At 37.4% G+C, this 24,990-nt stretch overlaps 1 protein-coding gene and 1 pseudogene across 3 annotated transcripts in view; both read left to right on the top strand.

Annotated features, from left to right (window-relative positions):
- The window catches only part of ANKIB1 (ankyrin repeat and IBR domain containing 1), a 151,868-nt gene that overhangs the window by 82,327 nt on the left and 44,551 nt on the right, over positions 1–24,990 (top strand). For all 3 annotated transcript variants that reach the window (XM_055123825.1, XM_055123823.1, XM_055123822.1), the window contains exons 5-7: positions 9,592–9,709; positions 21,290–21,498; positions 22,900–22,988. In XM_055123825.1, the coding sequence (XP_054979800.1) occupies positions 9,592–9,709; positions 21,290–21,498; positions 22,900–22,988 (416 nt within the window). The remainder of the gene's footprint in view (positions 1–9,591; positions 9,710–21,289; positions 21,499–22,899; positions 22,989–24,990) is intronic.
- Positions 11,114–11,471, top strand: LOC101555073 (small nuclear ribonucleoprotein E-like; annotated as a pseudogene).

The following is a 24,990-nucleotide window of genomic DNA, read 5'->3' as shown; positions in this document are numbered from 1 at the left end:
ATTTGAGGCCTGAATAGGAAACCCGGCAAGTCCACATCTCCCCCAGCACCACTGATTCTTACCATGATCTCCTCTAGCAACAAGAGTCCTAACACTGTAATGTCAGGTGAGCACTGAGTTTTGGGCCTAAAACATGCTGCATTGGTATGAGTGTCCCTTCAACATAGTTGAATATAACCCCTAAAATTAAAAACAACCAAAACACCCAAAGAGAGTAGTGTCTGATGGTCATACATACATCTTTATCCAGTTGTGTAGTTATTGCAGTTAAAATTGTGAATTCTGAGGTCAGACTGGGTTCATTATCTTTGCTCTATAGATTATTTTTTTAATTTTTTATTAGTGAATCACCATGGGTACAGGGTACAGTTACAGATTTACAAACTTTCATGCTTGTGTTTCAGTCATACAATGATTGAGTACCCATCCCTCCACCAGTGTCCATTCTCCACCACCAATGATCCCAGTATCCCTCCCAGCACCCCCACTCCCTCCCCCCCACCCCACCCCACCTCTGTGGCAGGGCATTCTCTTTTGTTTTCTCTTACCTTTTGGATGTTGTAGTTTGCACTAGAGGCATTAGTGGCCATTGTGTTCCATCTATAGTCTACATTCGGTTCGCATCTTCCAACCCAGGCTGGTCCTCCAAATACTCTTTACTTGGTGTTCCCTTCTCTGTTTGCTCTATAAATTACTTAGTGTATGACCTTGAGCAGCCTTCAGTTTTTTCTTCCTTAAAATGTAGATAATTACTTCACAGGCTTATTATAATTCTTAAATATGTGTAAATGCTTATAACAGTTCCCAGTTCATTATAACTTACTATATTTGCTTTTATAAACATATCATTTTACAGCCTTTACATATACATTTAAAAGTTTTATTCATTCAAGTTTGCAGAAATTTTTCATGTGTACCATTAGATTTATACATTTTTAAACTGAGATATTGTTAAGCTATTCTAAAATATTTTATTAACTTCCAGTAGTGTAGTAGAAAATTCTTTTCCTTGCTTCTTTGTCAAGATTAGGTATTAGGTATTATCAGTGTTCTCCCCTCCTCCCCCAATTTAGGACAAATAAATGATACCATTGAAATTTGTTTCCTGAATTGTTTTTGAATTGATAGTTCATTTGCTTTTTTCTGTGAATTGTATTTTCTTAATACGGTCCAAGAACACTTCGTGCATTGTTTTTTTTTTGTTGTTGTTTTGTTTTTAATATCCTAAACCTTTCACTTCTAGGGTATTCAGAGGTATATACTTCTTTTTTCTTTTAAGGCTTCTGAATTAATGATATACTGATATTACCGCGCATGCTTCTATATTTTATCTAATTTTTGTTTTTTTAAATCCATATTAGGCTTATACTTATCTGTTCTTTCATAATGTAAAAGAATAATACTTAGTACATGCCTATAACAGCAATATCCCAGTAGCCCAAAACTGAAAAAAACCGAAGTGCCTTATCAACAGATGAATGGATGAATAAAATATGAGATATATATATATATACACAATGGACTATTAGCCATATAAAGGAATGAAACACTAATATGTAATATGATATGGATCAATCTCAAAAAACTGTGTGCTAAGTGAAAGAAACCGGACATATAAAAGGTGACATTGAATAATTCTATTTATGTAAAATATACTCAGAATAGGTAAATGTATGACACAGAAACTGCACAGTAGTTACTAGTTTCTAGAGGAAGTAAGAAATGGGTAGTTACTGTGTAACGCAGATGGATTTTTTTTTTCTGATGTCTATATCTTGGAATTGAGTACAACTGCTGGTTGTACAACATTGTGAATGAACTAGAGATTACTGAATTATATACTTTAAAGTGATTAAAGATATGTGAACTTCATATAACTCCTAAAAAAAAAAAAACACTTTGTTAAAAATGCAATTTTGTACCTTCAGTTTTGCCCCTGGTAAATAGTTTTACATGCCCCATATATTAAGCTATATGAATAGTACTTTTTTTAAAAATTCATGTTTCTAAGATGAAATACCTATTTTAGCTAAGTTCTTAACTAATCACTGATCTCTTTCCTCTAGATGGTTAGGTTTTTAAGTTGATAAAGTTAACTTCTTAATTCCATCTTTCATTAAAACTGAGTGAACACCTTAGTTCCTTTGCTTCTGCCAGACACTTTTAGGAACTTGGAAATACAGTAAAGAAAAAAAATAAGTTATTGCACTCTAGGTCCTAGTGTTTTGGCATAAAGACACACATATACACACACAGTTTAAAAAGTAAATAAGAGCTTGGAAAGATGATTGAAAGGGCTAGAACACATGGTTTACACATGAGAAGCTTTGTGCTCTCCCCAGTGCACCACCAGAAACCATTCCTGAGCTCTGAGCCAGTAGATCCTGAGTACAACTATGAGTGGTACTCACACTCCTCCCCACAGCCCCAAAGGAGAGAGATAAGAATGAGGTCATACATTTGATGGATGACTGAAGGAAAAAAAAAAAAGAATAGAGAATTTGGTAAGTATTGAACCTAGTAGAGTCAGGCTCTGTCATAGATCACTGTATCACTGTCATCCCATTGTTCATCGATTTACTAGAGCGGGCACCAGTAATGTCTCTCTTATACTCGCCCTCAGATTTTAGCAGCCATATCTATTTTTAGATAAAATGTGGATAAAATATGGATATAATGTGGATAAAATATAAAATAATAAAATATGGATAAAAATATCCATATTTATCTGTCATAGACAATAGATTACATTTTGGTTGATAATGGGAATTGTATAATTATATAATGGGAACCAGCACTGTAGCTCAGAAAGCCAGAAGACCTTTTTTTTCCCCTGCTGGGAATTGATATATTAGACATTGTCTGAGGTGACTACCCTATTTACCAGATTTAACCTACCCTGCAGGAATAGCTGTCTTTCTTTTAAGACGGAGTATAGAACTAAGTAGCCTAAGTCTTGATCCCCAGGCAGATTCGCAGGAGAGGGCAGATAAGAAGGACAGGGAAAACGAAAACAAGATGCAAGGTTTAAGAATCCTAGACTTCCTCTAGCTATTCCTTCTCCCACCCACTTCTCCCAGGTTAAGCAAAGGCTAAGCTAATAAAAGATTTGTATTAAGAGGAATTGGAACTCTCCTCTCCATTCCTGGAGATTTTTCATATCATTTAAATTTTTAACAGTCATGAATATATTTGAAGCAGGAAGTACCCATTTTTTTGTGTGTTCCCCCCCATTTCTTTTAACAATGAACACATTTTAAGTACATAATCAAGTACATAATACAAAGCAATGTATTTAAAGCTACTTTTGTTGTGGAAAATATAAAAACATACTTTTTTCATAAGTCCTTTGTCTTTTTAGGATGATTTTGAAAGTACTCTTACTTATATATGACCTTTGGAATAGAAAACAAATTGGATATCCCTGTTTCTCATTTCTCTGATGGTATTATAAGAGCAGTAGGATGTACTGATGCAAAAGAGATGCTTTTAATTTCACTTATTCACTTAAATTCATTTTAATTTAGCCTCTCTTTTCTTTATACCAGTACTGACTAATTTGTATGTTTCTGCTGATTTGTGTTTTATCTGAAAATAGAAGTCATTTATTTTTGCAAAAGGAAAGAGAAAGTCACTTTTATTTTAATCCTCTCCATGGGAAAGAGGTCTAGTGCCCACTTAGGACTGAGCAATGTATTTAAAAGCTTCATATGACCTAATTACAGATCTATTGGTAAGATTCAGAGTATGTTACATGTTCATGAAGGTCATGTCTTTTTTTTTTCCTTACAAACTGTTTTATGTAGAGTATTTCAAGTTTGAAACTGTACATTTACCCCGAGAGATATACAGAAAGTCAGACATTTGCGGTGCATAATGACCACTTTTACAGACTCTGGTTTGCTCCCCAACAGTGCATGTGGGCCCCTGAATACCACAGATTGTGATTCCCAAACCTTCCACAAAAAAATTTTTTAAAAAACCTGTACAATACCACTCCTGGGAATATATCACAGAGAGACAAAAAAGTATAGTCGAAACGACATCTGCACTTATATGTTCATTGCAGAACTGTTTACAATAGCCAGAATCTGGAAAAAACCCGAATGCCCTAGAACGGATGACTGGTTGAGGAAACTTTGGTACATCTATACAGTGGAATACTATGCAGCTGTTAGAAAAAAGGAGATCATGAATTTTTGCATATAAGTGGATCGGCATGGAAAGTTTCATGCTGAGTGAAATGAGTCAGAAAGAGAGACAGACATAGAAAGATTGCACTCATCTGTGGTATATAGAATAACAGAGTGGGAGACTAACACCCAAGAATTGTAGAAATAAGTACCAGGAGGTTGACTCCATGGTTTGGAAGCTGGCCTCACATTCTGGGGAAAGGGCAACTCAGAGAAGGGATCACCACCTATAATGTAGTCGAAGGCCATGCAGGGAAGGGAGTTGCGGGCTGAATGAGGGCTAGAGACTGAGCACAGAGGCCTCTCAACACCTTTATTGCAAACCACAACAGCTAAATACAGAGAGAGAACAGAAGGGAATGCCCTGCCACAGTGGCAGGATGGGGTGGGGGGAGATGGGATTGGGGAGGGTGGGAGGGATGCTGGGTTTACGGGTGGTGGAGAATGGGCACTGGTGAAGGGATGGGTTCCCGAACTTTGTATGAGGGAAGCATGAGCACAAAAGTGTATAAATCTGTAACTGTACCCTCACAGTGATTCACTAATTAAAAATAAATAAATTTTAAAAAATAAAAATAAAAAAACCTGTACATTGACAATGAGATAGAAAAAAAAACTGTACATTAGAGAAAAAATTGTGGATTGCTTTATATTATACTTTATAATATGTTTAAACCATCTTATTTTGACTTGACATAAATGAGGTAGAAAGAAAGCCAATCAATAAAAAAAATAGATGTAAAAAATAAAATTTGGGGCTAAAGCAATAGTACTGCTGGTGGACTGCTTGCTTTGTACATGGCCAATCCAGGTTTGATCCTGGGCATCTCATGTAGTCCCTTGCACACCACCATGAGTAATTCCTGAGTGCAGAGCCAGGAGTAAGCATGGCTGGGTGTGGCCCAAAAACAAAAAAGATAAAAGAAATATTGTCATTAAATATGCAGTTGCCTCCATTGAGGCCAAGGCAGGAGAGGCACATGAAACCACCAGTTTTTTTTTTAATTCCAAGTCTTATCTTGCAACAAATTTTCTAGGAGTGTGACATACACAGTTTATATGTATGGACATACATAAACTAGAGTGTATGGGTATATAAACATAAATATACATAAACTACAGTTTTATCCATCAGAAGATTTGTTAGTATTTTGCTAGTGAAAGTAATGTTTCATACATTCACTTAAATTCCAAAGTATATGATGTGAGGGCTTTTTAAAGAATAGTTTGCATTAAATTGTACTCTCTTTGTTCTTTCTTAGTGCACCCCTATATAGAATAGTTTAAGTTAAATATTCATTTCTTTTTCTAGATAAGTTTATATGATGCTCTTAACATAGAGATTCATAGCAGTGTAGCTTAATTCATGAATTGGTGCAGTGCCCTCGTAATCTAGTGTAATATAAAATGTTTTTTAATGCAAGTTTTCTGTCTTTTTTTTTCTTTTTGGGTCACACCCGGCAATGCTCAGGGGTTACTCCTGGCTCTGCACTCAGGAATTACTCCTGGTAGTGCTCGGGGGGCCATATGGGTTGCTGGGAATCGAATCCAGGTTGGTCGCGTGCAAGGCAAACGCCCTACCCACTATGCTATCGCTCCAGCCCATTTCTGTCATTTTTAAGAGGAATTGAATTGTAGGCTGATTCAGAGTATATTCTGCCTCTTAACATTCCAACTTTTTTTTGTTTTGTTTCATTTTGTTACTTTTTTTCTGCAGAGCATGTTTTTAAATGCGAATTAGAGTTAAAAATTTAAATATTCAGGGACCAGAGAGATAATATACTGGGTAAGGCATTTTCGCCTTGCCCATAGCCAACCAGATTCAATCCTTGACACCGTAAGGCCACCCAAGACTACCAGGAGTAATCCCTCAGCACAGAGTCAGGAGTAAATTTTGAATACTAGCCACATGTGGCCCAGAAACACAGGAACATCAAAAACAAACTGTAAATATTCATTATTTTATCATGTGTATTGTTTTACACAGTTGTCTTCCAGTTTTCATCAATGATATTATCTGTATGTTATCTTAAAAGAATTTTCTTAACATCTTGGTATTGATATGTTACAATTATGTGGAAATAAGTTATTGTGTTAACTTATGAAATAAACTATACATATTGATAAACTTACATGGAAACCATTTGAATGACTGCCAGTTCTTGTCACATGTAAATGTCCTCTAATAATCCTTATACATTTTAATTTTACATTTTGTCACTTCTATTAATAAACGGCTGGCGCAATAGCACAGCAGGTAAGGCTTTTGCCTTGCATGCGGCCTACCCGGGTTTGATTCCTCCATCCCTCTCAGAGAGCCCGGCAAGCTACGGAGAGTATCCCGGCTGCACTGCAGAGCCTGGCAAGCTACCCATGGCGTATTCGATATGCCAAATACAGTAACAACAAGTCTCGCAATGCAGATGTTACTTTTGCCCGCTCAAGCAAATTGATGAACAATGGGATGAGAGCATCAGTGACAGTGACTATTAATAAACAAAAAACTTGTCCAAATATATTGAACATATCTTAGAACAGGCTCTTAGAAGTCAAATTATTAGATCAAAGATACGTGTTTTGAAGGCTCATTATACTGGATGCTTAGTTGTTAAATGATTTAGCAATTAAAAAAATTTTTTTTTGTTTTGGGGTCATACCAAGCATTGCTCAGGGGTTACTCCTAGCTCTGCACTCAGGAATCACTACTGATGGGTTTGGGGGACCATGTGGGATGTCAGGGATCAAATCCGGGTTGGCTGCATGCAAGAATGTGCCTTAACTGCTGTACTATCGGTCTGGCCCAGCAATCTTAATTTTTACTTAGCATTTCAGAGATTCATCTCAATACAACCCTAAAATACTAATTTTTTTCAAACCTTGCAAGGTAGGTAGACATTATGTGTGTTTAAGAACATTGTTTTTATATAACTTTTAATTTTTTAAACTTTAAAAATAAAGTTTGGACTGGAGCAATAGCACAGCGAGTAGGGCATTTGCCTTGCACGTGGCCAAACTGGATTCGATTCCTCTGTCCTTCTTGGAGAGACTGACAAGCTATCCGTGGCGTATTCGATATGCCAAAAACAGTAACAAGTCTCACAATGGAGACATTACTGGTGCCCACTCGAGCAAATCAATGAACAACGGGAGGACAGTGCTACAGTGCTAAAAAATGTTTAAAGATCTTTAACATATAAGAACGTTTATATAAAAATATATAACATGTTCATATATAATAAAGTTCATAAGTTTTTATGTATTATATATAATAAATTATCGGGGCCACAGGAATTAAGGTACTTGCCTTGCACATGCCGACCCTGCTTTTATCCTGGGCATATGGTCCCGAGTGTCACTAGAATTGACACCTCAACCTAGAGCTAGGAGAAAGCCCTGAGCACTGGGCGTGTGTGTGTGTGTGTGTGTGTGTGTGTGTGTGTGTGTGTGTGTGTGTGTGTGTGTATAAACATGTTTAAAGTTTGGCAAATTTTTATGACATTACGTCTGCCAATCTTTTCTGTCATTAATACACTCATTACTTCCATATGTTTTTCTGCTAAAAGATGACTAAAATATTAGTAAACTTACCGTATCAACTGAGAGAAATTATCCTTAGTAAATAGAGTTCTGTTCATCCAGAATTAAGTAAGAATTTATTTCTATGATACCCATGAAAGCAAAAACACCGAATATAATATCTGTTTCTAAGCCACCAATAAATAAACTATAATGGTTAAAACTTACTGACTGTCCAGAGCTCTCTGGAGTCTGGTGTATGCTGCCAGTGGACAGCTTCTGTGACTAATTATTCTGAGAAGTATTTGTGGATTTATTTTGCTTTTAAGCTGTGGTCTTTAGTTATATGCTTATTGCAGCAGATGAGTCATATCCATTTAAAGGATTGAGATGAATGTGTGTATTAATCATGAAGAAAGCATGTAGCACTGTAGCACTGTTGTCCTGTTGTTCATCGATTTGCTCAAGCAGGCACCAGTGATGTCTCCATTGTGAGATTTGTTGTTACTGTTTTTGGCATATCGAATATGCCACAGGTAGCTTGCATCAAATAAAATAAAACAAATTGGTTACTGATATCTGTATAATGATATTATACAGATACCATAATATTGGGCTGGAGCGATAGCACAGCTGTTGGGCTTTTACCTTCCACACGGCCAACCCTTATTCGGTTCCTCCGCCCCTCTCGGAGAGCCCGGCAAGCTACTGAGAGTATGGAGCCTGCACGGCAGAGCCTGGCAAGCTACTGTGTGTATTGGATATGCCAAAAACAGTAACAATAAGTCTCTCAATGACAGACGTTACTGGTGCCTGCTTGAACAAATCGGTGAGCAACGAGATGACAGTGACAGTGACTATTAATAATTGTTTCTGAGTAGTAAAACACTTATAATTTTATTTTTTGTATAATTTCTGTTACAAGCAGGGGTAAAATGATAAAGAATAACAAAAGAATGAAAAAGCTGAGGTGATTTGTTTTCTATATGATAAAAAATGGGAGTCAGAGAGATAATACAATGTGTCAGGAGCTTGCCTTGCACTTGGCCGACCTGGATTTGGTCCCCAGTACCCTCCATTGTCCTCTGAGCTCCACCAGGATCAAAGCTCTAAGCACAACTGGGTGTCCCAAAAAGAAAAAAAGGAAGGGATGGAGAGAGGGAACATTAACAAACACTTGATCAATTCTTATAATAAAATCTAAGTATGGCACAATAAGTTATTTTCATATAAATATGTAGATATCATAGAATTTCACTACCAGTCTATATTGAATCTTGGCAGCTCAATAATTAGTACTGTGTCTAATGAACTCATGTATTCACACACAGTTGGATTGTGAAGAGTAGATTAAGATATAAAATTTTAATCATGATTATTGCTTAGTGTTGGATTTATAGGATTGTACTTTTGATATTTTTCTAGTATTCAGATTTTTGGGGCTAATAATTTTACCATTAGAGTAATGTTACTTTCATTTTAGAATGATAGCATTCATGAACCCTGATATCCACTTTCCAGTTGAAAACATCTCTGTGAAACAGAAGATTGGAATTCCTGATAGAGTTTACAGAGCCTTTATAATTGCAATACCTAAACTAATATTGAAAGATTAAAGGGGCGGGAGCAATAGCACAGCAGGTAGGGCGTTTGCCTTGTACAAGGCCAACCCAGGTTTAATTCCCAGCATCCCATATGATCCCCTGAGCACTGCCAGGGGTAGTTCCTGAGTGCAGAGCCAGGAGTAATCCCTGTGCATCACCGGCTGTGACCCAAAAAGAAAAAAAAATAGATTAAAGAAATGGGTATTTCTTTATAGGCATTTAGAATGTCCTAAATATGCAGTAAGTAGTTTAACTTTTTCTTCTTCTTCTGTTCAAAGCCTTATGAAGGATTAAGACCTCAGGATCTTCGTAAACTGAAAGATATGCTTATTGTGGAAACTGCAGACATGCTTCAGGCCCCGCTATTTACTGCTGAAGCTTTACTTCGAGCTCATGGTAATGAAGAAATGTCTTTTGTTTGCAATAATGTGGGTGCTTTTTGAAACTTCAGAGTTAAAAGGTGTCTGTTTAGTTATTTTAAAATAAAATTTGGGGGGCTGGAGTGATAGCACAGCAGGTAGGGTGTTTGCCTTGCACTCGGCTAACCTGAGTTTGATTCCCAGCATCCCATATGGTTCCCCAAGCACCGCCAGGAGTAATTCCTTAGTGCAAAGCCAGAAGTAACCCCTGAGCATCGCCGAGTGTGACCCAAAAAAATAAATAAAGTAAAAAATATATAAAATAAAATAAAATTTGGGGTGGAAGATAATCTAGTGGGTAGGGCACTTGTCTTGCATGCATCTGACCCAGGTTTCATCCCTGGCACCACATATAAGCATTTCCAGGAGTGGCCCTTAAACTCAGAGCCTGAGCACCACTAAGTGTGGCCCAAAAATTCAACAGGGGAAAATAAAACTAAAAGCCAAAAAGCTAGCTCGTGAGCTGAGTGCTTTCTTTGTATGTAGACAGGCCGGGTATGATCCTTAGCACCATTAGAACCCCCATCAACACCAGGAACAAACCCTGAGAACAGCCAAGAGCAGCCTTGGAACACTGCTGGGTGTGGTTCCCAAACCAGAACAAATAAATAAGTAAATAAATAATAAAACTAGCTTGTTAACACATAATCTTGTACTACTGTACTATCGGTCAAATTTGAATGTGGTAATAAACACACACATTACAGTGCTAGCGTCAGGACAAGCATCAGGACATTTCATTCTAAAATGAAAGTAACATTACTCTAATGGTTATTAGTCATTATCCTCAAAGCATTTTGTATTTTCATATGTAAGCTAGTTACAAACTGCTGAAAAAAAGGGAATTTTTAAAAATTAAGCTGCCGACGAGATAGGATGTTGGGACAGTGGTGGAGGGATATTGGCACTTTGGTGGTGGGTACTATATGGCTAAAATGTTAATACCATACTCTTGTAAACCATGTTGGCTCAATAAAAATAAATATTAAGTTACTAAATCAAGGGCTAGAGCAATAATACAATGAGTAAGGTATTTGCCCTGCATGCAGCAGACTCAGGTTCAGTCTCCAGATCGCATATAGTTTCCTAAGTAATTCCAGGAGTGATCTCTGAGCAAGCCCTGAACACTGCCAGGTGTAGCCGAAAAACAAAAGAGGTATTAAATAAAGTGATAAATTATTTAATTTTAGAAATGTATCTTATTCCCGGCCCATGCAACAAAATACCTTGGACTGGAGTGATAGTACAGCAGGTAGGGCATTTGCCTTGCACGCGGCCCACCTGGGTTTGATTCCTCCATCCGTCTAGGAGAGCCCAGAAGCTACCCAGAGTATCTCGCCCACATGGCAGGGCCTAGCAAGCTACTGGTGGCGTATTTGGAAGTTGCCTCGGAGTCAGCGTGGGAGACTGTGCGGTCTTTGTGAACTCGAACCATGGCGTACCGTGGCCAGGGCCAGAAAGTGCAGACGGTGAAGGGGGAGCCCATCAACCTCATCTTCAGATACTTGCAAAATAGATCTGGGGTTCATGTGTGGCTTTATGTGCAAATGAATAAATATGTGGATAGAGGGCTGCATCATTGGCTTTGATGAGTATATGAACCTCGTGTTAGATGATGCAGAAGAGATTCACTCAAAAACAAAGTCAAGAAAACAACTGGGTCGGATCATGCTAAAAGGAGATAATATTATTCTGCTCCAGAATGTCTCCAACTAGAAATCATGGCCGAAGGGAGAAATCATTGAGAAGGCACTGCAGTTTGGTTTTTTTTTTCTGTTTTTTTTTAAATTAATAGTTTATTTTTAATTAGTGAGTCAACGTGAGGGTACAGTTACAGATTTATACACTTTTGTGCTCATGTTTCTCCCTTACAAAGTTTGATAACCCATCCCTTCACCAGTGCCCATTCTCCACCACCAGTAAACCCAACATCCCTCCCCCCCTCCCCAGTCCCGTCTCCCCCCACCCCACACTGCCACTATGGCAGGGTATTCCCTTTTGTTCTCTCTCTGATTAGGTGTTGTGGTTTGCAATAAAGGTGTTGAGTGGCCATTATGTTCAGTCTCTAGTCTATATTCGGCCCGCATCATCTTTCCCCCACATGACCTCCAACCACATTTTACTTGGTGTTCCCTTCTCTGAGTTGCCCAGAATGAGAGACCAGCCTCCAAGCCATGGAGACAACCTCCTGGTACTTATTTCTACTATTCTTGGGTGTTAGTCTTATAGTCTATTATTCTATATTCCACAGATGAGTGCAGTCTTTCTGTGTCTGTCTCTCTCTTTCTGACTCATTTCACTTAGCATTTATATGCAAACATCATGACCTCATTCTTTCTAACAGCTGCGTAGTATTCCATTATATAGATGTACCAGAGTTTCTTCAACCAGTCATCTGTTCTAGGGCACTCGGGTTTTTTCCAGATTCTGGCTATTGTAAACAGTGCTGCGATGAACATATAAGTGCAGATGTCATTTCGACTATACTTTTTGGCTTTTCTGGGATATATTCCCAGCAGTGGTACTGCTGGGTCAAATGGGAGCTCAACCTCTAGTTTTTTGAGAATCGTCCATATTGTTTTCCAAAAGGGCTGAACTAGCCGGCATTCCCACCAGCAGTGTAGAAAGGTCCCTTTCTCCCTACATCCTCTCCAACAGCGGTTGCTTTTGTTCTTTTGGATGTGTGCTAGCCTCTGTGGTGTGAGGTGGTATCTCATGGTTGTTTTGATCAACTGCAGTTTGTTTTTTAGGTGTTTCTTTGGGGGAAGTAGTTTTAGAACATTTGTTCATATTGTTTGGATTGCTTTTATGTTAATATCTGATGACAGTAAATGCTGGGGAAACTGTTCTTTTTTTTTTTTTAATTTAAATTTTATTGAATCACCATGTGGAGGGTTACAAAGTTCTCATGATTATGTCAGTTATACAGTACTCAAACACCCTTCCCTTCACCCGTGCCCATATTCCATCACCAACCACCCCATTATACCTCCCGCCCCCTCCCACCCCCCCAGTCCCCGCCCTTGTAAGTGATAAGTTTCACTTCGTTTACGCTTTATCTTGGTTACAGTCCATGTTTCAACACATAATTCACTATTGTTGCTAGGGTTTCCCCCCAAAAAAGAGAAGACAGTCCCACTGTCAAGGAAGCATTTGATGGCTCTCCATTGCTGAGAATGTAGAGATATTAAGTCCCGCTGTTTGTTACATAACTTTTCTATTTTTTTCCCCCCTCGTCCCGCGCCACCGAGATCACGCCTGTTTAGTAATCACCACGCTGCCTGACAAAGGGAAAACAAACCAAAAGAGATGGTTATTTCTCGTCATCAGCCGGCGTGGGGCTCTAGCTTAGTTGATAGTCTGGTATAATGTCTGCAAGCAGTTTCTGGAACCAAAAGTAATACGCTGGTATCGGCCCCGGCTCAAGATTCCACCAGCGTCCCGCTGTTCCAAGTACATAATAATTTATTCCCTTGCATCCGGTTCCCATGCCACCAGGTCCGTGTCAGCTTAATAGACATCATACTATGGTTAACGCCACGCCGCGTTTTTTCCCGAGAAAGAAGGATATTTCTTCTCAGCCGGTGTGGGGATATGGCTTAGTTCAGTCTATAGAGATGGCTACCACTTTGGTGGACTTCAATATTTCAGCAAAAGACTTACTATTCTTGTTAGGATTTCCCACCAAAGTCCGACCCGTTAAAGTCCAGGGAAAATTCTGCCTAAAATTCTATCGCTACAATCTTTTACCCTTTAACAAAAAACTTAGTACTATTGTTTGGAGTTTCCCCCCACGTTAAGCCCTGCCAAAAAGGAACATTTACACGTTGCTGACAATCAAGAGATATTAGGTCGCGCGGCTGCGATATTCTGGCTGCGGTTTTGGATTTCTATATGAAGTCCAAGGAAAATTCTTTTGGTAATTGCATTGCTCGCTGGCAGCGCCTGGGCCAGAAGCTCCCAGCACACAGTTTGGAGGCATTTTGGGGGCGCTGCTCGTGTCCAAAGTGGTTCAGTTGCCTCCGGGGTCGATCTCGCGTGGAGCCGCAAAGGAGCATCCCCACATGGCTCTCTGCTTAAATGTCGGCCCGCACAGGGCGGATCCGGGAGTCCCGCCCATCGGCTATCCCGGGCTTCCTGTAGAGTCTAAAAACCGGCTATAGCCTCGCTGCGTTCAAACAGAAAGAGTTGAGAGAGAAAAGAGCATACCCTGCCAGCAGCGCCTGGGCCAGAAGCTCCCAGCACACAGTTTGGAGGCATTTTGGGGGCGCCGCTCATGTCCAAAGTGGTTCAGTTGCCTCCGGGGTCGATCTCGCGCGGGGCCGCAAAGGTGGGGAAACTGTTCTATTAAAAAAAAAAGTGAGAGTTGCAATCCATGGTCCTAATCCTAAATTTAACGTTAATTTTTACTAAAGTCATTTAATTACATAACCTATTTAAATCTGTTAGTTGTATTTGTCTTATATAAGATCTGTTTCTTACCATGAAATGCACAAGGTAAAAATGTAGAATCAATACATGAATATATTATTATATTTTAAAACCTTCTTTTAGTAACTAATCTTTCTTAGGAAAAGTGCTTGGCTTATTTTAAGTTCTTGACAATTCTGTTTGTTTATGGAATACATGCTCAGGGGCTTCTCTTGGTTCTGAATTACTCCTGATGGTGCTCGGGGACGATGTGGGATGCCAGGGATTGAACACGGGTCGACTGCATGCAAGGCAAGCGCCCTATTACTGTGTTAACTCTGGCCCCATTTCACTACCATTTTTAAGATAACCATTCTTGAGGTTGTCATGTGTTAGAGCCACCAGTTACTTGATATTGGACATTATGGTACATTCAAAGACAAGTTTTTTCCTGATTTAAAAATTATTTTATGTGGAATAGAGAGTTAGAAAGGCAGGTTGGGGCACTGCCTTGCACATTTATCTAATGAAAGCAATGGTTCGAAAAACGTCAGAGTCAGCTAGCTTTATTAATATAGTCAAGACTTTTTCTAAATGCAGTTTAGCATTTTCTCTTTATCTACAGATGTCCACACCTGAATGTATCCTTCTGATTCATGTATACCAACATTTTATCAAATGATCTTAGTCTAAACTTGAAAGATACTTCCTAAGTATCTTAGGAAGATATAAATTAATATCTTAATTTATTAATATTTAAAAATTATTGGGAAAGAATTGGAAAAATTTAATTCCACCCCATTAATGTTTTATAAGTATCTTATTCTCTGCCCTCACTGATTTGTTTTCCCACGGCCACAACAAATCAAGCCATTACTATTTTAGTTCTCCATTTGGATTTTGGATTGCACCTGGCATCTGTGCACCACTGGTAGTGTTAGGAATTGAACCCAGAACTTGCTTTACACATCTAAGGAAAGTGCTCTACCACCAAACCATATCCCCGCCCATAACTGTTTCTATTTTAAATCTAAATTGCAGTTTCCTGGGTTCTCATCAACAGTATTACCATTCCTCCTCACCCCATTAATTTTTTATATTGCCATTAAACTGTTTTTTTGTTTGTCTGTTTTAAATGCAGGTTTGAACTTGTCTTTCCCATACTGGAAAACTCTTCCAGGCTCTCCACACATTGAAAACATCCGAACTCTTTATTTATTTATTTATTTATTTATTTATTTATTTATTTACTTATTTATTTATTTTTAATTGAATCATCATGGGATATCATTAACAATGCCTTCGTGATCGGGTTTCAGTCATGCAATGTTCCAACACCCATCCATCCACCAGTGTTCATTTCCCACCACCAGTATCCCCCATATCCCTCCCATCACCCTCCCTGCCACCACTCCTCCCACCCACCTGCATCTATGACAGGCCCTTCTCTCTCTCTCTCTCCTCCCCCCTTCTCTCACTCACTATCTCTCTCTCTCTCTCACTCTCCTCTGTCTCTCTCTCTGTCTCTTTCTGTCTCTCTCCTCTCCCTTCAATCCCCCGACCCCCTTTTGGGCATTATGGTTTGCAATACAAGTACTGAGAGATCATCATGTTTGGTCTTTTACCCATTTTTAGCACACACCTCCCATCCAGAATGATCTCTTGAAACTGTCATTGTCATAATGGTCCCTTCTCTATGCCAACTGCCCTCACCCCAGTCCTTGAGGCAGGCTTCCAACTTTGGACCAGTCCTCCTGGCCCTTGTTTCTACTTTACTTGGGTGTTCGTTTCAGACTGGTTGTTTTTTTTTTGTTTTTTTTTTTTTTTACATCCCACAAGAGTGTAGTCATTCTGTCTGTCCCTCTTCTTCTGACTTATTTCATTCAGCATGACTCTCATGTCCATTCATTTATAAGCTAATTTTAGGACTTTATTTTTTTTTCTAACAACTGTATGGTATTTTATCATGTAGATGTACCATAGTTTCTTTAACCAGTCATCTCTTCTTGGGCATTCTGGTTGTTTCCAGATTCTGACAAATGGCCAAAAGGCATATGAGAAAATGTTCTACATCACAAGTCACCTGGGACATGCAAATGAGATACCATTTTACACCACACAGACTGGGTACATGGCAAAAAGAATAAAAACAACCAGTATTGGCACGGATGTGATGAGAAAGAAACTTTTCATTCATTGTTGGTGGGAATGCCAGCTGGTCCAGCCTTTTTTGGAAAACAGTATGGGCATTCCTCAAAACACTAGAAATTGAGCTTCCATATGTCTCAGCAATACCACTTCTGGGAATATACCCCTGGGGTGCAAAAGCTCGTAGCAGAAATGATATCCTCACTTGTATCTTCATTGCAGCACTGTTCACAAGAGCCAGAAAACATCTAAACTCTAAGGTAGTCCTTTGTGACTAGCTTCTTTATCTGGACCATTGGTCTCTTCTTTGATATTCTGCTTTTTTCTTAAGTCATTTCTTTCAAGAAATTTTTCTGTTTATATGTTCCCTACTCTATACTGAATACTGTTTCTGTCTGGTTCCTTATATCTTGTGCCTGAGTGTCTTTTACACTGAATACAGTATAGTACTATTCTGTTTCCTTTTCCTCTACATCATTGGGAGCTCCTAGAGGGCAACTTTTATTTGTTTGGTTATTTAGCTAGCGTCCATAATATCTGACACAAGTTCTCAGAAATAACAAAATATACTTCAAACCTCAAACAATATGGCTAAAATATATGTGTGTAAATTTTGCCTTTTTACTGTAAAACTGGGCTGGAGCGATAGCAAAGTGGGTAGGACGTTTGCCTTGCACACAGCCAACCCGGGTTTGAGTCCTCCGTCCCTCTTGGAGAGCCCGGCAAGCTACCAAGAGTATCCCGCCCACACGGCAGAGCCTGGCAAGCTACCATGGCGTTTGATATGCCAAAAACAGTAACAACAAGTCTCACAATGGATTCGTTACTGGTGACCGCTCGAGCAAATTGATAAACAGTGGGACAACAGTGCTACTGTAAAACTGTCTTCATTGTCATCTGATTTATTATGTTTGCATTGTTTGCAATGTTTACTTTTTTATTATTATTTTAATTGAATTCATGAGATACACTGTTACAAAGTTTTTCATGATTGGATTTCTGTTATATAATGTTCCAACACCCATTCCTTCACCAGTGTACATTTCACATCAACAGTGTCTCCAGTTTCCCTCTTGGCCTCCCCCCCACCCCAGCCTCTATGACATGCATCTCTCTCTCCCTCTCTCTCTCTCTCTCTCTCTCTCTCTCTCTTCTCTCTCTCTCCTCTCCCCCTCTCTCCCCCCCCCCATTTTGAAGTAAATCCTTTAGAAATTTTAGAAACTCAATAGTTTTTAGTTTTAAAAATTATAGAGTTCAAGGGCTGGAGCAATAGCACAGCGGGTAGGGCATTTGCCTTACACAAGGCCGACCCGGGTTCGATTCCCAGCATCCTATATGGTCCTTCGAGCACTGCCAGGAGTAATTCCTGAGTGCAGGAGCCAAGAGTAACCCCTTGCATCGCTGGGTGTGACCCAAAAAACAAACAAACAAAAAAAGCTGGTGGAATACTGTGTATGTGTATATATGTATCCTTGACGTAATGGTTGTATGAGTTGAGGTAGGTTAGCTACTGAAAAGTGTAGACTCAAACAGTGTTTTCATTGGCTTAGTTATGGGATGGCAGTTCTGTTCTACACACTTAGACCCTGACTGAGATTCTATTTTAACTGTCTTAAAGTGTCTTCTGGGGTTGCCCTGGTATATCATACCAGCCAGAACTTAGAGAAATTAAGTATGGGTAATTTTTAGACTTGGAAATGGTATACCTAGACCCACACATACTCCACTGGCCAGAGGCAGTCTCTTGAACTGCTTTACTACAGGCAGCAGTTTTGAGTTGCAGCATTTTTTGTGTACTGCTGCTATTCAGCTAGTAATGTAATGTGCCATTAACTTATAATGTATAATCTAAACATCACAAATCACGATCACGAAATTCCATTGATTGTCGTATTTCTCGAGCGGTCTCAGTAACCTCTCCAGTCGTCCTATCCCTGAGATTTTAGAAGCCTCTCTCTACTCAGCCTTCCCAATGATGCCGCATTGGAGACTCTTTCAAGGTCAGGGGAAAGAGATCCAGCTTGTTACTGGCTTTGGCATATGGATACACCATGGGAAGCTTGCGAGGCTGTCTCATGTGGGCAGGAAACTCTCAGTAGCTTACTAGTTTCTCCCAGAGGGAGAAGTAGGTTATAAGATATCTCGCAGCCTCCAAGCAGCCGCGCGCTTCTGGGAGCTTGCTTTTAAGTCTCTGGATGTTGACCCTTGATGGGATTACACACACTTGTGTTCCTCTGCCGGTACCTTCATGTGTGAGGCTTGTCCGAATGTGTGGAAAGGGGCCTTGAGCATGGCTGTGGCTAGGTTCCGGAGGTTTTTGGCCGCTCTGCTCGGGGCGGGGAGGGAAGCTGGAGCCCATCCCCTCTGAGGGGCCCCGGGGAAGACAGCCAGGCGTGGGGCAAGAGACTCATAACTAAACATAATTTTAATAATTTATTGTGATTAAAGGGAATAAGTTAATATGTTGTTTTACACTTTGCCACAGCTTATTAAATGATGACGTTATTTCACTCCGTTGAAACTTTGCACAGTTACTTTTTCACATAATGGATTAAAAAGCTGAAATGTCATTTTTATGCTATGGTAATGTTTTTTGGGTTAACTTTTTAAAAGTTTTTTGGGTAACTTTTTAAAAGTTTCATATTTTATTCTTCTACTAAGGCGTAATTTATTTTATGGCTTTCCAAATAGGCATCCAAATTATATTATTGTTTTTGAAGCTAAGATCACACTCCCAAATCCTAAACTTCTCCTTTATCTCTGCTGCTAGGAACAATCTAGTCTTATGCTTCCGACATCTCACTTACATTGTCTAATAGCTTCCTGTAAAGTCTGCCCTCTCTCCACTTTTGCCATATCAGTTGCTCTTCATTTTTCTATGCCATAATCAGAATGATCTTTTTGAATTTTATTATGCCATAATTATAAGTCCAGCTTCTTACTATTGTCCTGTCACTTCTAAAATGAGATAGAAGTGCAACTAAAATGTTCTCTTTGGCCTGCTGCCTGTTATTCCTCATCTCACATGTTGCTTCCTCTGTGGTTTGCATGCTCTGGTGACATTGACCTTTTTACTTTCACCAGGATGCCACTTTTGCTCCTGCCATGTGGCCTTTGAACATGTTGTATAACATCTGTATAGAATGTCTTTTACCTAATTAACAATTTTTTTCCTTCAGATCTCTTTCAAGCCATTTTCTCAGTTTTCCTTCCCTGACTCATTGACTTGTATTCTTCAGGGCACTTTCCACAGTGGAGATCTGGTTGGATTTGTTTGTTTTTTGTTTTGTTTTTTTCTTTAGTGTGTCAGTTTTTACTTTACATCCTTTTACAGACTTGTAGTCCCATGAATGCAGGAATTTATATATCCTACCATTGTATCCTTATTATCTGGCATAGCTGAGTGACATGTAAAAGATAATTCAATAGATGAATGATGTGGCAGAATCTAAGCAACAATTACATTGAAAAGTAATTATACTATTAGAAAAAACTACAATTTGGTATATTCAGTTTATTTTTTTAAATTTTGATAATTCTTTTTCTTCATTAAAAAGTAATAGTGGAATAACAATGCTTTTATTCTAAGAAAAGTATTTTTAGCTTTGTAAGTTATGACTATGAACATTGAGTTCCTTTTTGCAACATTTCCTGAAATTCATTCTTGCCCAGTTTTTTTAAGTTGCTAATATTTTCCTCTTCTTTGTAATCTGACCCCTACATCCAATCTTATTTTCTATCTCCTAAACCACAACATGATATACTGTAACTTCACAGAACTGCCTATTTTTCCATTTTGCTTCTGTGCCTTTACATGCATAGTTTATACGGTTAGAAAGGCAACCTCAATCTTTATTCTAAGTCTGAATCATAATAATCTTTCTAAATCACAAAACACATTGACTAAATATGACTGAAACAGTCTACATAAAAATTTCCATAGTTATTTGCACGGCAGAGCCTGGCAAGCTACCCGTGGTGTATTGGATATGCCAAAAACAGTAATAAGCCTCTCAATGAAAGACATTACTGGTACCTGCTCCAGCAAATCAATGAGCAACAGGATGACAGTGACAGTGATAGCTATTTGCATTTGAGTAAAAATCTATATAGAATGGGCCTACTGTGAATAATTGACTATGTTACACTTGACCACTATTTCTTATAATCACAAAAATTGGTTTCAAATTGCTTCACTTTCTGTATGAGACTGGGCAAGTAATATAACTTCCCCTGAGTCTTTTTTTTTTCTTAACTATTGAATAGTTTTCTGGGACAAGTTGAATAATGTATATGAAACATCTTCCAAATATGATTGGATACACTGTTTCTTGTTTTTAAAGAACTAATTTTTATAACTCAAGATTGTAGTGATAATAATATACTATCTGAAAGGGTATTCATAATATGAAGATAATCCTTTTTAGTTTGGCCAGTTTTAAGACCACTTAAAACAATTTATACCTGAGTCACTAAAGCTTTATTTAAAACAATAATCCCTTCAGAAATTCCTTCTATTTTTAAGTAGTATATCAAATAATTTTTAGAACTTTTTGGCATTCTGACATTTTCATACATAATAAGCTCTGAAGTCATTTTATAACTTGACATCAGTGAAGCAAATTGCAAAGTCATACTCTTTTCTGAAAAGAATAAACCATTTAAACCCTACACCAACAAAATTGTAGTTAATTTCAAAAGTGATATATAAATCATCCTTTTCGCGGTCTAGTTAAGATGACAAGGAATTTTTGCCACAGCTTTAGATATTTGGCATGGTTGGAAGCCTTGGTAAATTATAAAAGTTTAAATCCTATGAAAATCAGTAAGTATAATATCTAAAATTTATAATTGCTACTTTGATATAACTATTTTCTTCCTTAGATGATGTATATCTCTTTAATTTATCTTTACTGTTTCCTTTTGTTGTTATGAAGATCTTAAAAACATTACCTTTTTTGCTCTGAGTGATGAAAGATCCATTTCATTTTTCTTAAAGACTGGGACAGAGAGAAATTACTTGAAGCCTGGATGTCCAACCCAGAGAACTGTTGCCAACGATCAGGTGTTCAAATGCCAACTCCTCCACCAAGTGGATATAATGCCTGGGACACGCTTCCTTCTCCAAGGACTCCAAGGACTACACGCTCCTCCGTCACCTCTCCAGATGAAATAAGTTTATCTCCTGGAGATTTGGAAACCAGTTTGGTATGGTATTCCAGATTATTACCTTTGTGTTTATTAGTCTGTTAAGTTTTATTTACTTCTTTTGTTTGCTTTTCATTTTTTATTTTGGATAAATTCATACATAGCAGAGCATGGGAGATAATTCTTCCAGCGCTGTGTTTAGGACCACTCACAGCGTGCTTGGACGACCATGCAGTGCATGGGATTGAACTTGGGGCTCCCTCATGCAAAGTATATGTTCCAGACCTTTGACCTGTCTCCCCCATCCACTTGTCTTTTAATTTTTTAATTACTAATATTGCTTTGTGTAACCTTGCCATATTTTTGTATTTGAATTCTTTATTCTTTTTAAATATTTCAGTTATTTCACAATAGTAAACTTATTATTACAAAACTTTTTTGTGATAATTAAACTATAGGTGAAAAAAATTTTTCTCCAGTTCAGTCAGAAAACTTTTATAAAAAGAATTTGAGAAAATTGCCCATTTACCGATATTTTTCTTAAAACTCTAGTTGTTTAAAGTTTCAAACGTGCAATATTGAAATATCAAGCATTATTTGTGATAACCACCTTAATCCAGAAATTTTATAACAATTTTTGTACTGAAAAATTTTATATTTATAATTACATTTTTTACATTTATAGCTACATTTTTTATAAAGCTTTTGGAATTTGTCATGTAGCTTCATTTCCATAATGTTTTCTTTTTATTAAGGAACAATACTACTTTGTCTGCATTTTCAGTTGACATACATAGTTTGTGTTCCAAGAAGTTTTGGTGTTTTTTAAATGATTCAGCCACTCAAAATATGTGGTAAATATGAAAATGTCCCAAGTTTTATCGAGGCCTTTTATTATATAGAATCTTATCTATAATTTTCATCTGAAACATTATAAAATATTTGCTTTATAGTAAGACATTATATAGGAAACACATAATTTTTCTAAATAGAAATCCCTAAGTTGCTATTGTAAATATCTTGAGTTGCTATACCAAAAACATAGAGTTACTTTGTTTTTATAAATTATTCTGGAATGACCAAAGGATAAAGGTCATAATGTTTTAAGTAGTTACTTTACAAAAAATCATTTGATTTTTACCTGAATGGATTATAATGATTTGTTTCTTGTACTTCCCTTTGCAAATGCATACCTGCTGATTTATAAGTAAATTTTAAACCTATATGTTTTGACTTAAGTGTTAAAACTTTTAAATCCCACAATAGTTTGTAATGAGGTAGGCATGGATTTCTTGTTCAATCAAAGTAGGCATAACTTTAGAAAACCTTTGTTTGGAATAATTAACCTTTTAATTATTATTTCCCCCCCTAATTAGAAAACTAGTATTTTTTGCCTTAAACCAAGAAACAGGTAAATGTTGAGTATCCCTTTGTTTAAGCCTTGCTCTTTTTCATCTCCAGTGTGACATTTGTATGTGCAGTATTTCTGTATTTGAAGATCCAGTGGATATGCCCTGTGGACATGACTTTTGTAGAGGATGTTGGGAGTCGTGAGTACATATAAAGCTTAGTTTGTTGTTTGAGAGCATACTGATTTGGTAATAAAATTGTTTATATTAAATATGAATTATTGTTGTTTTCAGGGTTATGCCAAAATGTATTTAATTTTCCAAGGAAATTTTTTGTCATTCCATCTATTTTTTTTGATAAGCAAATAACCTTGAGAAACTGAAATATATTGATACTTCAAATTCCATTTTAATTAATACAAAGATGTCAGGTGTAGTTGGATATATATTACAAGTGGAAATTTTATTTAGCTTCTTCCTATTTATATTCTCTGTTTTATTACTTTGTCAAGATTAACAACCTATATGAATTATTGTTTAAGGAAATCTTTAAAATTGTAAGTTTCCTTACTATGTAAGAAAGTTTTTAAAATTGTAAGTTTTTCAGAATGCTGGATACCAAATAAATTTTCTTTTTTACTTTTAAAAGAACAGGGGGGTAAAATTGGCACAGAATAAACTACAAATTTAAATAAATAATATGGTCTGGCCAATGCATACACTTATGAAAACATTACCACTATCAGAATAGTATATATATCCATCATTCCCCAAAGTTTTTTCATCTGTCCTTTTCTAAAGTCCTTCCCACAATTATATCTTCTTATACTCCCACCATCCACCCCTTTTTCCCGTCTACAGGCAACTACTGATTTTCTTGCTTTGATTTTAAGTACATTATCTTTATGTATTTTCCAAATTGGGCTGTGATTCCAATATTTCATGTGGGAGAATAAAAAATTACTGTTTTTAAAGGGTCAGAATAAATAACAATATCAGGTAGGTTTTTTTTAATATATACATGCTAGTCTCTGCTTCAAGTTTAATTTGATAGGATCAAATCAAATTAAAACAGCAGTGATAAAAATGAACTTACTATCAGGGTTCAGAGCTCACAGTCTGAAGTAAACTTTGTTGACTTATTAATTCTGGAAACAAAATATTTTTAAGAGCTTTCTTTAACTTAAAGTTGTTGAGGGGCTGGAGCAATAGCACAGCGGCTGACCCAGGTTTGATTCCCAGCATCCCATATCATCCCCTGAGCACCGCCGGGAGTAATTCCTGAGTGCAAAACCAGAAGTAACCCCTGTGATTGTCAGGTGTGACCCAAAAAGGGAAAAAAAAAAAGTTGTTGACTGTATTGTGTTAAATAGCAGTGTTTGGATTTTACCACGTTTGTTATGGTTAGTTTCTTTGGAAAAACTGATCACCACCCACCTCCCAAGGTATTTACTTAAAAAAAATTTTAACATCCTTAACCTTTCTTATCTAACCACTATTCTAGGAACCATTTCCATACTTATTACCAATTGGTCATGAAACTTTATCATAGAACTTAAATTTGAAAGATCTAATTATTGTTTTCTGTAGTACATTACTGGCTACCTTGAATTCTCCTTCCCATTCTTGCCAAGTACTTGTCAAATCAAGCAGCTCCAGCAAAACAAGTTACAGGTTGCGTGATTCACGTGTGATGAAACCATGTTTTAATTAATTGTAGTCCTTTTATAAGTTATATAGAAAAGAAACTTACAAGCAAGGGAGAAATACTTTATACTTTAAGATAGTTAAAGAGTTTGAAAAACTCTCAATTATCTAAATCTTCCTAACCCACTTATGTCATTAATCTAGTGAGCTGCTTTCAAGGACCTAAATGAAAGGGAAATTTTATTTTAAATGAAGTAGAATTATTATTATTCTCACATTATGTGAATTTCATTGTGCATCTTTAGATACATCATAGTATATAAGTTCAATTAATTTCCAATTCTTCCCACTCTTCACCCTTTGAGTAAAAGGGAAGTTCTTTTCTACCTAGCCTACTTACTCTGCTTCTTAGTAATTATTAATTTAGCCAAGTGCTAACTTTTCTGTGCCTCAGTTTCCCAGTGTCTAAAATGGTGGTGATAGTAGGTACCTTGTGGGATTATTGTTAATTTATTGCTAAATGACTTAATAATATATATCAAACACTTAGAACAGG

This window comes from Sorex araneus, chromosome 1 (genome assembly GCF_027595985.1).
Source record: "Sorex araneus isolate mSorAra2 chromosome 1, mSorAra2.pri, whole genome shotgun sequence".
In the NCBI taxonomy this organism is placed as follows: Eukaryota; Metazoa; Chordata; class Mammalia; order Eulipotyphla; family Soricidae; genus Sorex; species Sorex araneus.
This window is presented reverse-complemented; position numbering and strand designations above follow the sequence as displayed.